The sequence below is a fragment of the Sinocyclocheilus grahami genome, unplaced genomic scaffold (assembly GCF_001515645.1).
Source record: "Sinocyclocheilus grahami isolate Dianchi unplaced genomic scaffold, SAMN03320097.WGS_v1.1 scaffold67.1, whole genome shotgun sequence".
In the NCBI taxonomy this organism is placed as follows: Eukaryota; Metazoa; Chordata; class Actinopteri; order Cypriniformes; family Cyprinidae; genus Sinocyclocheilus; species Sinocyclocheilus grahami.
In genome coordinates this window covers 1,558,145-1,574,881 of record NW_015505246.1, presented here as the reverse complement: position 1 = coordinate 1,574,881, position 16,737 = coordinate 1,558,145, and the positions used below count along the sequence as shown (strand labels likewise).

General features: G+C 35.9%; 1 protein-coding gene across 1 annotated transcript in view; it reads left to right on the top strand.

Moving 5' to 3' along the window:
* oca2 (oculocutaneous albinism II) overlaps window positions 1-16,737 on the top strand; it is a 108,898-nt gene that overhangs the window by 8,823 nt on the left and 83,338 nt on the right. The window contains exons 2-8 of the mRNA XM_016272044.1: window positions 2,986-3,225; window positions 6,448-6,692; window positions 11,249-11,344; window positions 13,559-13,732; window positions 15,545-15,602; window positions 15,736-15,808; window positions 16,356-16,516. Coding sequence (XP_016127530.1) covers window positions 6,469-6,692; window positions 11,249-11,344; window positions 13,559-13,732; window positions 15,545-15,602; window positions 15,736-15,808; window positions 16,356-16,516 — 786 coding nt within the window. The 5' untranslated portion in view covers window positions 2,986-3,225; window positions 6,448-6,468. The remainder of the gene's footprint in view (window positions 1-2,985; window positions 3,226-6,447; window positions 6,693-11,248; window positions 11,345-13,558; window positions 13,733-15,544; window positions 15,603-15,735; window positions 15,809-16,355; window positions 16,517-16,737) is intronic.

The following is a 16,737-nucleotide window of genomic DNA, read 5'->3' as shown; positions in this document are numbered from 1 at the left end:
GAGTTCCTGTACCCTTCTTGCTTTTCCTGTCGATTGAGGAAATGTCAGAAGAGTTGAATTCATTCAGTTGGGTTGCATAAGCAGACATCACTGTAGGAGGGCATGTTTGTGGTCAGTGTGGACTTTTATTTTTAGGAGATCTCAGACAGCTGGGATCCTTTGATGGCTGGATCTGTTGGATGTTTTATGGGATCTCAATAGCCACATTCTGAATAACGCACACTTATCTTTACCTCTTTGTGTCTCCTTTCCTCATTATTATCCGAAGACTCTGTTTGACCTTGCAAAGTCCAATTATGCACTTCAGTGGGTTTCACAGTCTCTCCCATTTCTGATGTACACCAGTATAAATGGGCTCCCACTGGATCACTTTGAGCTGATACTACATCACATCCAGGCTTTTTTTTCTTTGAGGAATGTGCAGGAAGTGCTTAGGAATTATAAATGAATTCAAACAGCTGTCTGATTGAAGTCGTATTCTGAAATCAGTTCCCACTTATCAGTATCGTGGCTTCATCAGTGCTTGTTAAAATGAGGAAGAAGTTCCCCATTTGCCTTAATGACAAGCAGCACTTGAGCATGATCTCAACATGATTGTGTAAAACTTTTATCCAGCACGATCCAGCTTATGCATAAATTCTGTGTTGTTATATTGGCCATAACCCCAGACCCGAGTGTAGAGGAGTGCAGACCTCAGACTGTGTGCACTGGGCCAAAATCCAGAATCTACTAGAAGTCACATGAAAGTCTCTCACTCTTTCCTCTTCCCCACAGCGATCAACGGCGCTTTTTCCAACCCGTGTGATACACCACATCACCTCCATGATCACTCAGCTCTCCTCCTTTCCATCTGGCTGCTTAATGACACTTTCACATGCATTTTATTCTGAAATGTGATTAAAAATGAAAAGAAAGTGTCTGACGCAGAACTATGTGTGTTAAAAGTTGCCCACCCAGAATCAGCTTGGATAATTCATGTCCTTTCTGCTTTATTAGTTCCTTTAAAGCAGCACTATGTAACTTTTGGTGCTCTAGCGGTTAATAAACAGAACTGCACACATCCCACAGAAGAACATTCCAACCGGAGCTACTTCTCTGGTTTATGTCTATGGCGATTCACACAGGTATGTGTTACTCCGCAGCGGTGACGACCCGACCAGGCTACAATAGTCCAAATATAAGTACTTATTATAAGCAGTGTTGGGGTTAACGCATTACAAGTAACGCAAGTTACGTAATCAGATTACTTTTTAAGTAACTCATTACTTTTTAATTTAGAAGGAAATATCGGAGTTACTTTTTCAAGTAAGTAACTCCAGTTACTTTGTTTCCCATGTATTGACTGACAGCTCTCTTGTTGCCATGTTGAGAGAAATCGGGAGTAAATGCAGAGGTGTTGTGTGTGCTGTGTGAACATGATGTTACTGCAGTTCTAGACTAAATGTGATCATGCATTTACTCATCTCACCTGCACAAAAACAGATTCAGTGTTCCTCAAAATGAATAAAAACAGTCAAATGCAAGCTCAGAATATTATACAAACCAGCAATAATTAAATGTTAAATAAGACAAATATCATTCATGTATTTAATCCCATTTTATTATCCAATGTCTTTGCTACTGACCTTTGATGATCCAATTCAACCATACTAATAAGCAAAAATTGCACATTTGTGTTTTATTTTTGTTATTGCTGAATAGCGTTGAACTTTCTTCTCCTGCATCATATTCTTCATGTGATTTGTTTGAGCGGCGCCCTCTACTGTACAGACGTGAGTTTACATTTCCTTCAGCCCGAGGCATATTCATTTCACTTTCGTTGTGAAAGGGCTTTTACATTTGTAAAAGGACTTTTTTATATTAAAAACAATCAGGCAAGCCCTGTCCAGATTTAAAAAGTAACTCAAAAGTAATGTAACGCATTACTTTTAAAAGTAACTTTCCCCAACACTGATTATAAGTGTACCGTAGTGATTCGGTATAAGACAAAAAAGCGGTTTGGAAGATGAATTCATATGATGGACTCGCTCGTTATATACATTTTGCAAATTTTGAACACAGAAAAAGTTACATAGTGCTGCTTTAAAACACAAATAGGATGATGTCATAAATTTGACACCTGACCTGTGACTTCGACCCCTGCCAATAATCTGCTTGCTATGTCTCCTTATTAGTGCTGACACCTGTTTTTTTTATTTATAAATTTTTTTTATTGATGCTTGTGAAGACTTTAAATTCTGTGGACGCAGATTGTAGAAAATGTGGAAGTACGGAGTTAGTAATGCTGGTAGTTAAAAAAAACTATTGCTCATTAAAGCTCACTTTGTATTTCAAGGGACTGCTTCTTTTGCGTGTCTACTTTGTCTCCGATGTTTCTCTTAAATTGTGTTGGGCAAAATAACTTCAAGTCAACTGATAAAATACAGTGAGTTAATGGAGCTATAATATTTATGTTAAGAGCACTGCATAGGTAATTTGGATATGGAATTATCTGATGACAAATATTTACGTTCATATTGAAATATCAGACTGATTACGGTCTTCCAAAGCAAAGTTTGTGACAACTCTCAGCAATCTCTTCTGGAGTTTTAGAGAAGACATATGAAAGAGTCTCTTTGATTGCTCCAATCGTTTTGTTTTGACTGCTCTTTGTAAAAGCAGGTCTTGGTCAGTAAGATGGATGCAAAGCAAGGCAGTGAGATTCCTTCAGCTCTTGTAAGTAGGAGAAGCTTTATGCAATAACGTCATACATAGTAATTTGCTAGTGAGTAATACTTGAGTGTGTGTGCAAGAAATAATAATTTCTTCATTGTGTGTACTGTTTTGGTCTGAAAAGGGGTGGGTGTCTTCAGGATTCTGGGGAAGTTGGGCAGGCCGTAAACACAACCAGTGTTAATGAGTGTCCACTTCCACAAGGTATCAGAGGGTCTGAGAGAAGAGGAAAGAGGGAGGGCTGTTAATTCACTCTCTTCTGTCTGTGTGCAGAGTTTGCTGTGGGTCACTCCCTCCATCTCCTAGAAATCTACAACTTCCATTTAAGACTAAGCATCTTCCTCCTCTTCGCAGCCTGTGTGCGGCACTCGTGAGCCAGCCAAACCTGTTCGGACCCGCTGGATTTCTTTTTTGACTTTTTAATTTTTGTTTTAATGTTATAATATCATCATTATCATCATCGTTGTCATCATCATCTTGCCCACTTCACCGTTTCATTCTCTGAATTGGCAGGTAAGGAGTTTAGTTTAAAAAAAAAGAAAGTAAAAGTTAAATTAAAATATAAAAAAAAAAAATGTCTGAACAGAGAAAAAAGAGACAAAAGGATTTTCTTGGATAATAAACTGCAACCGTTTGAACAGTTGAAGTGAATTCAATTATAATTTGCATATACAGTAGTTGACTGAATGCGGCCATGTCTATTTAATATTATCTTTTATGTAAATGTGGGATGCACTTTGCCTTTGGTATTCACGAAATCTAAAACAAACAAAAAAAATCTCTGCAATTTTTGATTTGAACAGCATTACTAAATGCATTTTTCAATGGATTAATTTTTCTTCCCACACTGGAGGAGAGGAGAGGAGAGAGGGGGCAAAGAGGAATGTACAGTAATGTCTGGAGAGTGTGTGACAGCTTTGTGTGTGTTAAGATTCTTTACGGATTATTATTTCTCTGATTCAGAGGTAAAGGGTAAAGCCTTTAGCTTTTGCTTTGAAGTACAGTTTTATGTACACACACACACACACACACACACACACACACATATATATATATATATATATATATACACACACACACACATATATTTATTATTCTTTTTTTAAATATTTTTATTCCGAACCACTGTTTTGACAACAAAAAATTGAGTTAATAAATAATTGAATATAATTTTTTATGTTTGACCACCCCCATCCCTCTCTCTAAGCTGCAAATATTTGCAGAATGACTAAAGTACTAGTAAAATTAGTCCCACCCTAAGACAGTACAGTTCGGCCCACCATCCTTATTTGAGCAGGAGTCGGGGCTAATTTGAACAGGGGTAGAAAGAGAAATATTCCTGTTGTGTTTCATTTACAGTATGACACTCACTCTTGCTACAACATATTACATGTTTCTGCAGACTGTGTTAACACACTGACAGTGACCACTGACTGACACAATAGAGCTTGTTTGATTCGGCAACAGGAACGGAAATCAAACAAGCACCGGTCACTAGTCATTGGTCACAGGTCACTGATAAGTCCTATTCAGGCAGACCTTGAGCTTTCAACACAATGACTTTCCTCTGTGTCTGAACTGTAGCACAGTTTGAGAAAAGAGTGACCTCTAGTCCTAATCCAATTACACTGGACACTCTAGAAAGTGGTTTATGATTCCTGAAGCATTATTGTTTGGCTTCTCATTGATTCGTCATGCCACTTCTGGTGTTTTTTGTTGTAGTTTTTCCTCACTCCTATGGTTATTAAGGGCTACAAACAATAGGTGGTGGTCTCAAGGACATAATGGGTCTCTCATTTATATACAAACAATTCAAAAGGAAGAATATAGGCAGACATAGCCCTAAAATCTCATAGGCTGTCAGTGAAGTGATGTCATACTCTGTTATGTGAAAATAAGTTTCTTTCTATTATGAGGCAGTCTGCTAGTAAAATGGGAGGTGTGTTTTTTTGTTTTGCTGCCTTGAGTTTTCCCCCCCCCCTCACAATTTCCACTAGGGGGAGCTGTTTAATAAATCCTCCTTAATAGAATGAGTAAAGCTATTACCATTGCTCAGGGTTAGGGATTTCAATATTGAATAGATAATTGAATTCATGGAATTAGTAAGCTGATTTTATTGTTTTTAATTTTATATGTTTAATGCCATAACATTTAACACCTTTAACTATTTTGACTTTATAATGGCTTAAAATATCTATGTAATAGTTCTATTATGTACTGTAGTGTTATTAATATTGTAACCACTGATCTCGCTCTATTTCTGTATTTTAGATTTAGGGTAGGGCAGTGTTGTTTTAGTATTAGTTATGTAGTATAATAGATTTCGAATTAGCTTTGTTTTTTTTCAGTTTTCATTTTAAGTTTCAGTAACTTCATGTGTTTTTATCTTTTATTAGTTTCTGTTTATTTTAATATTTATTTAGCCTTAATTTATTTAAAGTTTTTATTTTGAGTACTTCTACTTAAACGTATTGTATTTTACTTGACAATGCAACATTTCTAATTTTTTGAATGTTTTACATCTAATATTTATACTTATATTTTATTTTAGCTTTATTTCACTTAATGATTTTTAAAAATAATGAATTAATTTTAGTTTTATTTAGCTATCACTGGAGCAGGGATGGGGTTTAAAATATATTTGCAATAGTAAACTATACAAATATATTTATGAAATAAAGGATTTTTGTTTCTAAAGCTGTGCATATGTAAATAAATGCAACTCTAAAAATGATGGTCATTAAAATTAGTAAACCATTTTCCACAATGTTCTTCTGCTCAAAAAACACAGCCTACTTACCCACACACACAGGTTTACATTTGTGAAAAGTGGGGACGTCCCATAGGCGTAATGGTTTTTATACTGTACAGACCGTATATTCTATTGCCCTACACCAACCCTACCCCTAAACTTACCCCTTACAGGAAACTTTGTGCTATTTCAGATTTTCAATGCACTCCATTCTGTGTGATTTATAAGCGTTTTGAAAAGTGGGGACATGGGGTAATGTCCTGAAAAGTTACCTTCTCCTTGTAATACCTATGTCATACCTTTGTCATTATACAAATTTATGTCCTCATTTGTCACAAAAACGCATACACACACGCACACACACACAAAAACTCTTGTTTTACCATTAAAGTTAGACTCTATCTACAGCTGTGAGTTTATAGAGGTCTATGTGTGAAGGAGGGTGTGTATAAAAGTAATGCCAGGGTCAAAAGGGTGAAGTAAGTTCTTAATTAGAATGCTTCTGTGACTCTCAGACGGGAACCTTACAGTCTAGCTGTCAATCACAGATTGAGACGTTAACTCTTTAAATGCCTGAGACTTTGAAATAGCAAATTGAATGTGGCTGTAATATGTGACCATACACGTTAAGAAGGCTTACAGTAGTGTTTGTAGCATTAATACTTATTATTCCATATATCTAAAGTGTCTTGGTAATTATAATGAGTCTTGATGGAAAAAATATGAATGTTATTTGACTGTATTTGCTATATACATGGGGAGGGCAGGTGCTTCCTTAATATGGAATAAAATCATACGCAATGCAGTTCTGTATCTCTAATTATTTCTGTCTATACATCATTGTTCTGTACATGGCTTACAGAAGTCATTTTAAACTAGAAATGAAAGTCTCAAAAGAACTCATCTGATGCTAATTACCATAAATATGAAACCTATACTGCATTAAAAGATCATTTGACCTAAGTGTTCCCCTTTTCCTCCAGTTGCGGTGTGCCTGAGTGAAGATGTACCTGGAGAATAAGAGTAATATTGAGGTGGAGATGTCTCAAAGCCAGGGTCACTCCAGCAGGGTAGGCTGCAGAAAGTCTGACACTGTGGCTGGGAACTTTGATGAGCTTCGTCTGCTGGAGGGATTCTCTGGGAAGAGAGAGACACAGAAATTACTGCAGGCTGCAGCCGTGCCCTCGGGACACTGCATAATCTACACTGACGTCCATCAAGATGATAGGTAGGACAGTCAAATAGTTCATCAAGGATCAATCCTGTTAAAGGGATATTTCACCCCAAAATTAAAATTCAAAATTCATCCATCATCATATACTAATTCTCATTGTGCTCCAAACTTGCATTACTGACATTCTTCTTTTAGGAATGTTTTTGTCCATAAAATGAAAGTCAGTGGAGTCCAAAACAACATCGAATCCCACTCATATTATAATTAATAATTAATACTTATTAGTTATTACTTTGATTAGCTTACTTGTTGTTCAAGTTAATAATTACAAGTCGGAATTACAAGTGGAAAACTCACAACTTTCTTTGAGTTGCAGCATCTGTATTGATGGCCAATTTTTTATGAATTAAATTATAATTTTTTGTTATTTTTACATTTACAGTAAATCTAGCTAAGTTGCATGTAATAATAGGATACAATAATAACTAATTTATAAATACAATATTTAACTATTTAATTTATAGCACCTTCATAAGTTTTACATAAACTTAAAAAGCAAACCACACCAGCATTCTTTATTTGCCATTTTCTAGTAGTTAAAAATATATATATATATATATATATATTTACTTGTTTGTTTTTTATAGAAAAGTACCTTCAGTGTTCATTTAATATCATTGAGATTCATATTTTGAATCTTCCCCCATTTTAATTTTAGTTTTAGTTGTTGTTTTTGTTGTTGTCATTTTTAGTCATTTTTGGTTTTGGAAGTTTTATCTTTTTTTATTTTAGTACATCAAGTTAAACTAAATTAAAATGAGAAATATTGGCTGAAATGAATTTGAGATATTATTTTATTTCAAGTAAAGAATTTTTTAGAATGTTAATAGCCCTGGGGAATGTCTTTCTCCAACCAACGTGACTTGAACACACCTAACGTCATAATCACGACTTCCCAAATTGTAAGTATGAATTTTCCTGGAGGACTTGCACCATATGCCAAAGATGATTTGGACAAACAGTTTGTCCTGCCCCAAACACATTCAACCAGACTTTTGAGCACAAATAAACCGAACAATAGTTCTGATAGTGCCACAGTGTTTACACTATTCTGGGAGATCAGTCTATGAATGACTTGCTTATATTTGTCTCTGCTGGACACTGTGGTAATAGAAAGTATTTTAACAAATTATCATGCATCACCTTTGAGATGTTTTAAAAAAACCTCATGCTAGGAAATCATGCAAAATGTGCTTCCATTGTACTTCCACTATTATGGCTGACATTAAGCAGAACACATTTGGCAGATAAGGTCTCCAGAACCCTTAGTGAGCGCTTTTCTGTGTGAAACAGCTGCTAATCGACTCTAAAGAGAATTGGTGCTCACGTGTAGAGTCACATTACTGTAGTAACATCAAATGTGTGTCTTTGTGAGAGAATAAATGTGCGTGTGTGATGGTACTGTGGACTATGACAATGGGGGTCTTAATCTCAAGCTTGTGGTTGTGACACTTTTCGGATTAGACAGTACAGTTTTAGATCAGCCATCACGTGATTAATTGTTAGTCATGCATGAGATGTGGTCTGCTTCTGCTCTCATGACTGCTCTCTCCTGCAGGAATTATTTAATGATAACCACTCTCAATGAAATCACATCTGATCACATCACATGTATTATTTAAAAAAATATGTATTTCAATAGTTGTTTGTTTATCTTTCTGTCCTATGGGAAATATGCCAGAGTTACATATAAATATGCCATATATTATTGCACACATATTATTATTTAAAAGGGTGGTCTCAGTAAAATTTTTAATGTGTTTGAAAGTCTCTTATGCTCACCAAGACTGCACTTGTTTATCAAAAGTACTTTAAAACACACATACACACATATATATATAGACACACACATTTGTTTTTATATTGTTCATGAAATTAAACTGAGTACATCAGGTAGCCTTCAAATAGACTAGTATTCTAGGCCGGATCTAAAAGGATGGTAGGTGTCCCACTGGGTTATGTACCCCCCCCGGTTTCATTCTCATCTGGACCTCACACACTTGGATTCAGCCACAATAAGAGAAGGCTTTGCTTCATTTATAAATCCTGCATTCAGTGAGCTAACATTTCAAATCTACTCTATGTTGTGTAACTGCAGGGAGAGGGATTAAAGGCCTTGAAATATCCTGTCTAATCTCCCTTTTGCCCAAACTCAACACCAGGATATGTCCTGGAGGCCATGGCTATTATGTCTTGTCTGGAGCCCACAGACACACACACACACACTCCCCATCCCAGCTGTTTGCAGTAAGCAGACGCATCGGTAGGGGTGGGTGAGTTGTCTGAGTCCTCTGTAATGCTAAGCAGCTGAGGTTTGGGATTTGCCCAATGATGTGTTAGAATTGTACTAGGGTTGACTCTATAGTCTGGCCTGTGCTGAGCAGCATTGATCTATTCTGGCATTCTGCAAAAGGCTCTCCATAACTCACACACAAACTCAGAGCCAATTGAAGAGATAAGAGGGACTTTACCCATTTAAACTGTCATTAATTGACAAACAGAGAATTTTTCACAATTATTAATTACTGAAGAGGCTCCAGTAATTAGCCCACAGAGTTCTCAGGATTTCCATCTGTTCTATTCACACTGGCCGAAAAATATCAACACTGCTGGTGTCTCTGAGCAATAGCTCAGAACCCATCCTTTCTCTTCCCCCTCTTCTTCTGGAGACTTCTATAGATTTTTTTGTTGTTATTTAGTATATGAGATGTGAAATGTTTGCTTTATGACTACAGTAAATAAAGCTGTCCTTGTCTGAGGAAGTTAGGAGGATAAAGTGTGATTACTGAATGAAGCAATGCTAGTAGCCCTTTTCAATTATATTGAAATATATTAATGAGGTACTACAGTAAGCATTTAGTACCATATTAATATATTTACATACCTTTTATGATGCTTACATTACAAAGTCAATAAAATAATTATAATTGATGCATACCAGGCTTTCCCAAATGGGGCTTCACAAGGAAACTGCAGGGGGTTCATGAGTTAATGAAAAGCTAATAATGAAATAAATCAAATGTAAAATTTAAATAACCCAATTGTGCTGCAGAATTAATTGAAATAAAACTGAAATCACAATATATTTTATAAATATACATTTAAGATCATGTAAGATATAGTTTTCATATGAGATGAAATGTCATCAGTTCAAATCTCAGTCACAATATATGACAAAATAATTTCAATATAATGTTATGGCCATCATGCAGACCTATACCTACTAAAAAATATTTTATAATTTATATGTTAATTAACCAGCATCAGAGGACATACAAATGTGTTCTTAAATTATTGAAATAATAGCTTAAATTCTCAAGTGGAATTTCAAAGAAATATTTTACATCTGAGGGGTTCGGCTGACAACATAGTTTGGGAACCCCTGTCTTATAGAATACATTTTATTTTGGGAGGAACAATAAAATATGTACTTTAGCTTCTTTAGTTTTAGTTGACATTTTGTTTTGGTCATTTTTTTTATGGAGAAAAAAAATCCACAAAAAAGTTTGACCCCCTGCTGTCGAGACTGCCATTGGGCCCCTGTTAAAAAAAACCCTGATCCAGGCCCAAGAGAAATGCAACTTCTAAATGAAGACACTACTGACACATATTGACACATGTTCCTGTGGCTCAGTGGTAGAGCATTGCGTTAGCGGCGCAAAAGTTTGTGGGTTCGATTCCCAGGGAACACACTTACTGGTAAAAAATTTATAGCCTGAGTGCATTGTAAGTTGCTTTGGATAAAAGCGTCTGCTAAATGCAATTATTATTATTAATTACATAAATGTGGCACATGCCACTAAAAACATCTGATTTTCTGTGTCAGGATTTCAGTTTTATATGTACATTATAATCCTGATTTCTTTGAATGATACTCTAAACTTGGATATCTGTTATATGACATGTTGAAAGATACATATTTTAAAATCGTGAGATTGCGGCATTGACTTTTGTTGGGGACTCATGCATTACATGAGCCTTTCACTGGCACAAAATAAAATCACAAAGCAATTGTTTGATTTATTTCATTGTGTCACTGTATTTTATAGCATCGAAACCAAGGCCAGAACATTATTCTAGTATTCAAGGCCTGAATAAGCAGGATGCTGTTGTCCTTAAACCTGTCATAACCATATCGCTTTCATGCCTCTGTAAATCTGCAAACCACCTGATGCCCATCCACCCTGACAAGTTACGAGGTGTCAGTTAAATCATCAAGACAGCTGTAGGAGGACACAGTGGACAAGAAGGATGTAATTTATATAATTGTCGTTAAACATTTGGACGTGTAACTTGCTATATGTTTGAAAAATCTATATTTATTTTATGATCATGTAGCTTAGACCTTGTTTGACACACTAGACCAGGATGTTTCATAGTGGTGTAAAGATGACTAAACAGAGACTTTCAGTTCCAGTTAATTTCAGCTGCCAGTTTTTATAGAAGAGTTATTAAAAATGGATGCCAAGAATTGATTTCTAAATGTGGCTGAGATGTTATTTATGACAGACGTCATGCTCGGATTTAATACATTTTCTCCTTGTTCCCAGGCACAGCTTCAGCATGGTAAACCTCCTCAAAGGCAAATCCAACCAAGCCAACCACACAGAACGGTCACCCCTTCTCAAGTTCCCCCAAAATGACAGGTGAGCCTATATTTATTTCCCTGTTGGTTTCACAATCTTTCCTATTTGATGTTCTGTTGTTCTTGTTTTCTTTTCTGTTCAGCAGCGAACAATTCTGGTAAGGTTTGTTTTTCTTGATTTTTTTAATTTGACATCAAAATGGTTTAATTTATTTGCGTTATGTATATATTATGTATTTATATGTATTTATTTACCAATAACAATAAAATCCAATGGTACTCTGCTTTATAATAACCTTTTTCAGAAATCATCTGCGAGCAAATCAGAGCTTGATACGCATTCAGTTATAATTATATATATATACCAAACTATACAAATCAAAGTTTTCTGGCTATTTAATTAATCGTCTGTTAAACATAATAGAATATAATTTTCGTTTGCAAGTTGTTGCAAGCGTTAACCACTCGTTTCTTTTAAAGTTGCAGGACCTGTTGACTTGGCTTTAGTCAAGAAAGCTTTTGCAGAACAGCTGTAGGAATATTACCTGGGGTCTGTAATTACCGACCTCATTCTCATTCAGTAATGAGAAAAAGTGGCTTTGTGACCTTCATTTCCAACAATTACTTTATATATTACCATGTTGAAGGCAAACAGAGTTCCTCACATAATGTATGGCATTTTGAGATCTTGAAGTGGTCTTGACCTCTATGTACTTCTTAATTAAACCAAACACTGCCTGCAGTACAGTATCTGAACTCTGTTGTCAGCCTCTATAATAATCGGGAATGATTCCAACACATTGAATTTGATACTAGACTGGAGCGCATTCCAGTTCGCTCAACCAGTGAGGAATATCATTTCCAACAATTACTTTATATATTACCATGTTGAAGGCAAACAGAGTTCCTCACATAATGTATGGCATTTTGAGATCTTGAAGTGGTCTTGACCTCTATGTACTTCTTAATTAAACCAAACACTGCCTGCAGTACAGTATCTGAACTCTGTTGTCAGCCTCTATAATAATCGGGAATGATTCCAACACATTGAATTTGTGGTTCTCACTAGCCATGTTATTTGCACGAGAATCCCAAATTTTCCATACAAAATGTTTGTATTTTTGTATACAACTTGATAATTTTATGTGGGGAACTAACTATAATACTGTAGTTCTTAGTTCGTCAATGTTTTTGAGGCATGAGTTATTTTGTTTAATGCATTTCCTGTTTTCCCCAAAATGAGTCCTTGATTCACCAGTGTATCCCTACCAGAACTCTAAAGCCAGTGATTTTATGTAACAAGAAGAGTTATAGTCATAAGGATTACACCTGTATTCGTTTTGTTTGGAGGATATTATGTCCTCCTCAATGCTGAATATTCCTATTTTCATGAAACTTTATTTTATCAGGTACATCAAGAAAAATCTCATAAAAAGTAGGATCAGTTTTCTTATGGAAATTGCAAACTGAATGAAAATTCAAATGGAATCAAACACAGGATTCTAGTCAAATTTTTTTTACTAAAAACTTAGTTTAATATCAAACAATCGGTGGGCCCTCTGCTGCAGTACCACCTCGGACACGCTATTGAAGACCCCTGGTTATCATGACAGCCCTCTGAGATCAAGGGTCCTACATGGAGTAAACTGTTGTCACAGTGCTAATATGGCTGGCTGCTATCTCCTGCCCTCAGTAATACATTTTTCATTCCCTCTGTAAGGCAGTGAGCTGAATGCTAATGCTGCTAGCGATTATATTGTGCTCTCAGTCAGAATAATGTATCTTGCTGCCTATAATCAACACAAAAGCCTCTAGTTATGTCTAGGCACTTAGGTGTATCCTCTCTTAGCATGAATTTGTCAAAGAACTGTGTAGCATAACAGGCTTTTAACACCTTTCGTTGGTTTTAATCTCTGTTGTGTGGCTGCAATTAGCATTTAGATGACTGATCGCTTCGTAGCTGCAGAAGTGATGTTTTACTTTAGATTAGAGTAAAAGTTAGCCAGGAGCGATTGGATTTTCACAACTAAATTTAAAGGTGAAGTGTTTATTCCATAAGACTAGCGGCAACAGATGTGACTGCAAAAATAAGGATTATTGTAAACCGGTTTCCCAGGTCAAGCTAATTAATTTGACCACTAAACAGATAGTCCCGCCCCAAACTCACGCCATTGGTTGAGTCAGAAGTCAATCTCTTGGACTGCTCAAACAAACAGAGCAACATTTTGCAAGCACCATAGTGTCTAACCCACTGTTTTTACACTGTTTTGTGCAGTATAACCTACATGACACTGCATGAGCCCAGCCTGGGGTCTGGAGAGGAATCATGGGAGGCCAGCTCTGCTGAATTGGAGAGGAGGTGCAGGCTGGGCAGTGAGGTGACCAGTCTCTCCCACATCACATCTATGGAGAAATGTGAACATTACTTCAAACTGTCATCCCCCATCAGGTACGGCATACATACACTACCATTCAAAATTTGGGGTTAGTAAGATTTTTGTTTTTTTTGAGAAAAAAAAAACACCTTTATTCAGCAAGGATGATTAAAATTGCCATTAAAGACATTCCTGATGTTACAAACGAGTTTTACTTTAAATAAACACTGTTCTATTGAACATTTTATTTTTAAAAATACCCTGAAAAATTCACAAAGAAATATTAAGCAGCAACATGTTTTCAACATTAAGCAGCAAATCAGCATATTAGAATAATTTCTGAAGGATCATGTGACACTTGAGATTAGAGTAGTGGCTGATGAAAATTTAGCTTCACCATCAAATTAAATGTAATTTTTTTTTATTTTTGTTTGTTTTTTTTGAGAAAAAAAAAACACCTTTATTCAGCAAGGATGCATTAAATTGATTAAAATTGCCATTAAAGACATTCCTGATGTTACAAACGAGTTTTACTTTAAATAAACACTGTTCTATTGAACATTTTATTTTTAAAAATACCCTGAAAAATTCACAAAGAAATATTAAGCAGCAACATGTTTTCAACATTAAGCAGCAAATCAGCATATTAGAATAATTTCTGAAGGATCATGTGACACTTGAGATTAGAGTAGTGGCTGATGAAAATTTAGCTTCACCATCAAATTAAATGTAATTTTTTTTTATTTTTGATCAAATAAATACAGCTTTGGTGAACACAGGTCACTTCTATATATACATACATACTATACATAATACTCTTGCCGACCCCAAACCTCTAAATTTAGAAACATTAAATAGTGAAAATTGTGGAAAGCTTTCCACTTTTTTTGTGGAAAAAGGGGGGGGGGGGTTGGTGTTAAAGAAGTGTGTTATATTAACCCCTACAAATACAACTCATTATATACACTATAATAAACACTTTAAAGGAGACAGACAAGTAGATGTTTGTGAAAGATGTTTTCTATGTTTTGGAGGGATGAATATTTTTAAATCATACCCTATTTATTGCATCAAAATTTGTTAATACTTTACTATATTTAAGGGTGGATAATTTTATCAGTTGTTTATTGCAACAATACATAACTACAATAACTTTGTCTAGTGCTCTTATGAAAGTTTATAGCATGATTTGTGAAAATGTAACTATACTGAATGACATAGCATAGACTTCTTCATGGCTAGTTTTTGCGTATTTCATTTCATTCTGTAACCTACTTGTTCTATAGATCTGTGTGTAGCCTACTAGTGTTAAATGCTACTGTTTTTGACAGCGTTGATCACGTTTATGACAGATAATATCATGATCATTTTTGCGTTTCCCTTACCGAATGTCGTATCCTGTCAGCAAAAACCTGTCCATGGGCTTTTTTGATTGCTTTCAGTTTAAGTGCCGGCGATGCAGTGTTGCCAGATATTGATACTAAAACAAACAAAAGACTAAAAATAAATAAAAATAAACAAGTTATTTCCAATCTTTTGCAAATAAGATAAATATATTATTAACTTTCTAAAGTGTTAAATTAAGTGGAAAAGACAAGTCCAAAAACGCTTGCGCCCTCACTCGCAACTCTCTCAAGCCTCGTTCACTCCGGCAGCGTCTCGCAGCGATCATTTTCATAACAGGGACGCTAAACATTCTTGCAAACTGTCTAAACTGAATTATACATGTCATGCAGGCATTCATATGAGGAGTTTAACAGCAAATTAGTCATTCAAAGAACAAATTTAATTTTTGAACATGAAAAATTTACCGAGGTCCGGACCTCGGTGGCCTCATAGCTGGTTATGGGCCTGGACATAACAAGTGCCTACATTTGTTTTTATAGGCATTGCTTAAGGACAACAAAAGTCATCACCATCTTCATCATTGTTGTTCTGTGTTCAGTAAGTTTTCTACTCATCAGATTTACTCAACTTTTGTTACAGAATAATATCCATTTATGATTGTTTTACTTAAAAGCTCAGTGAATTTATTTGTCTGACACTCTGAAATAACCATATTTATTTGAATCATCAGCTGTTTTTCAGCATGTATCCTGACAGGGAAAGCCCCTGGAGGATGCTGGCGGTCTCATCCACCGAGAGCTTCTGTATCCTCCCCATTTGTGTACTTAAGAGAATCTGCATTGTTTGGGTTTGCATTGACTAGATAAATAAGAATCATTAGTTCACAAGTCAAGTATTGTGATGATGCATGCCACTGCGCTAACTCCTCAGACCCTGCAGGGATTTTATGTTTGGTTCGGAGATTGCACTGAAGGGCTGCGCTAATTCATTTCCGTTTCTGTGACAATCTCACCATCTGCTATTTACAGCGGCCTGTGTCATGGTAACAGACTTGCCTATGACTTCGTGCATAACAACAGATCTGCCTGATACTTGCAGCAATCTGTGGGTCCTGCAGAGCTGGAGAGATGAATGTGAAGAGTGAACAATGCACTGAAGTGCTTCAAAGTACCTTCTGCTGGTGGGAGGGAATTGTCTGTCCAAAATGAATTTTGGACAGACATCTGTTTGCAAAACTTTTTAAAAAAACGCTCAGGTTAAAGCTTGATGGATATTTTGTGTTATGTGTTTTCATTTGTAATGTGTTTCCTAGTTTGTGGACATTTTTCTTAACCTAACTGATCGCTGTAGCTATGAATCTTACTGATTTTCGTGACAACTCCCTACTGAAGCTGCAGGTTGGTGGGCCGTTTTTGGGGGGGATGGAGGCGGTACAAGAGGCCCAGGAGTATATTCTGATCCAGGTGGAGCAGACTGAAGAGGCGGGGTCTCGCCGGAGAAGAACTCAGCAGGTTAGAGTTGTTTCAACAGAGCCAAATGGAACAGTTATGTTCTTCACACTACCAGCAGATTAAACTAATGTTAAATAAAGTTAGTCACACAAAAAAGTGTGTTTATGCTTTAATAAAAATAGGTTGGGGTCAGATTTTTTTATGTTTTTGAAAAATCTCTTATGCTGGCCAAGACTACATTAATTTAATCAAAATTACAGTAAAAACAGTAATATTGTGAA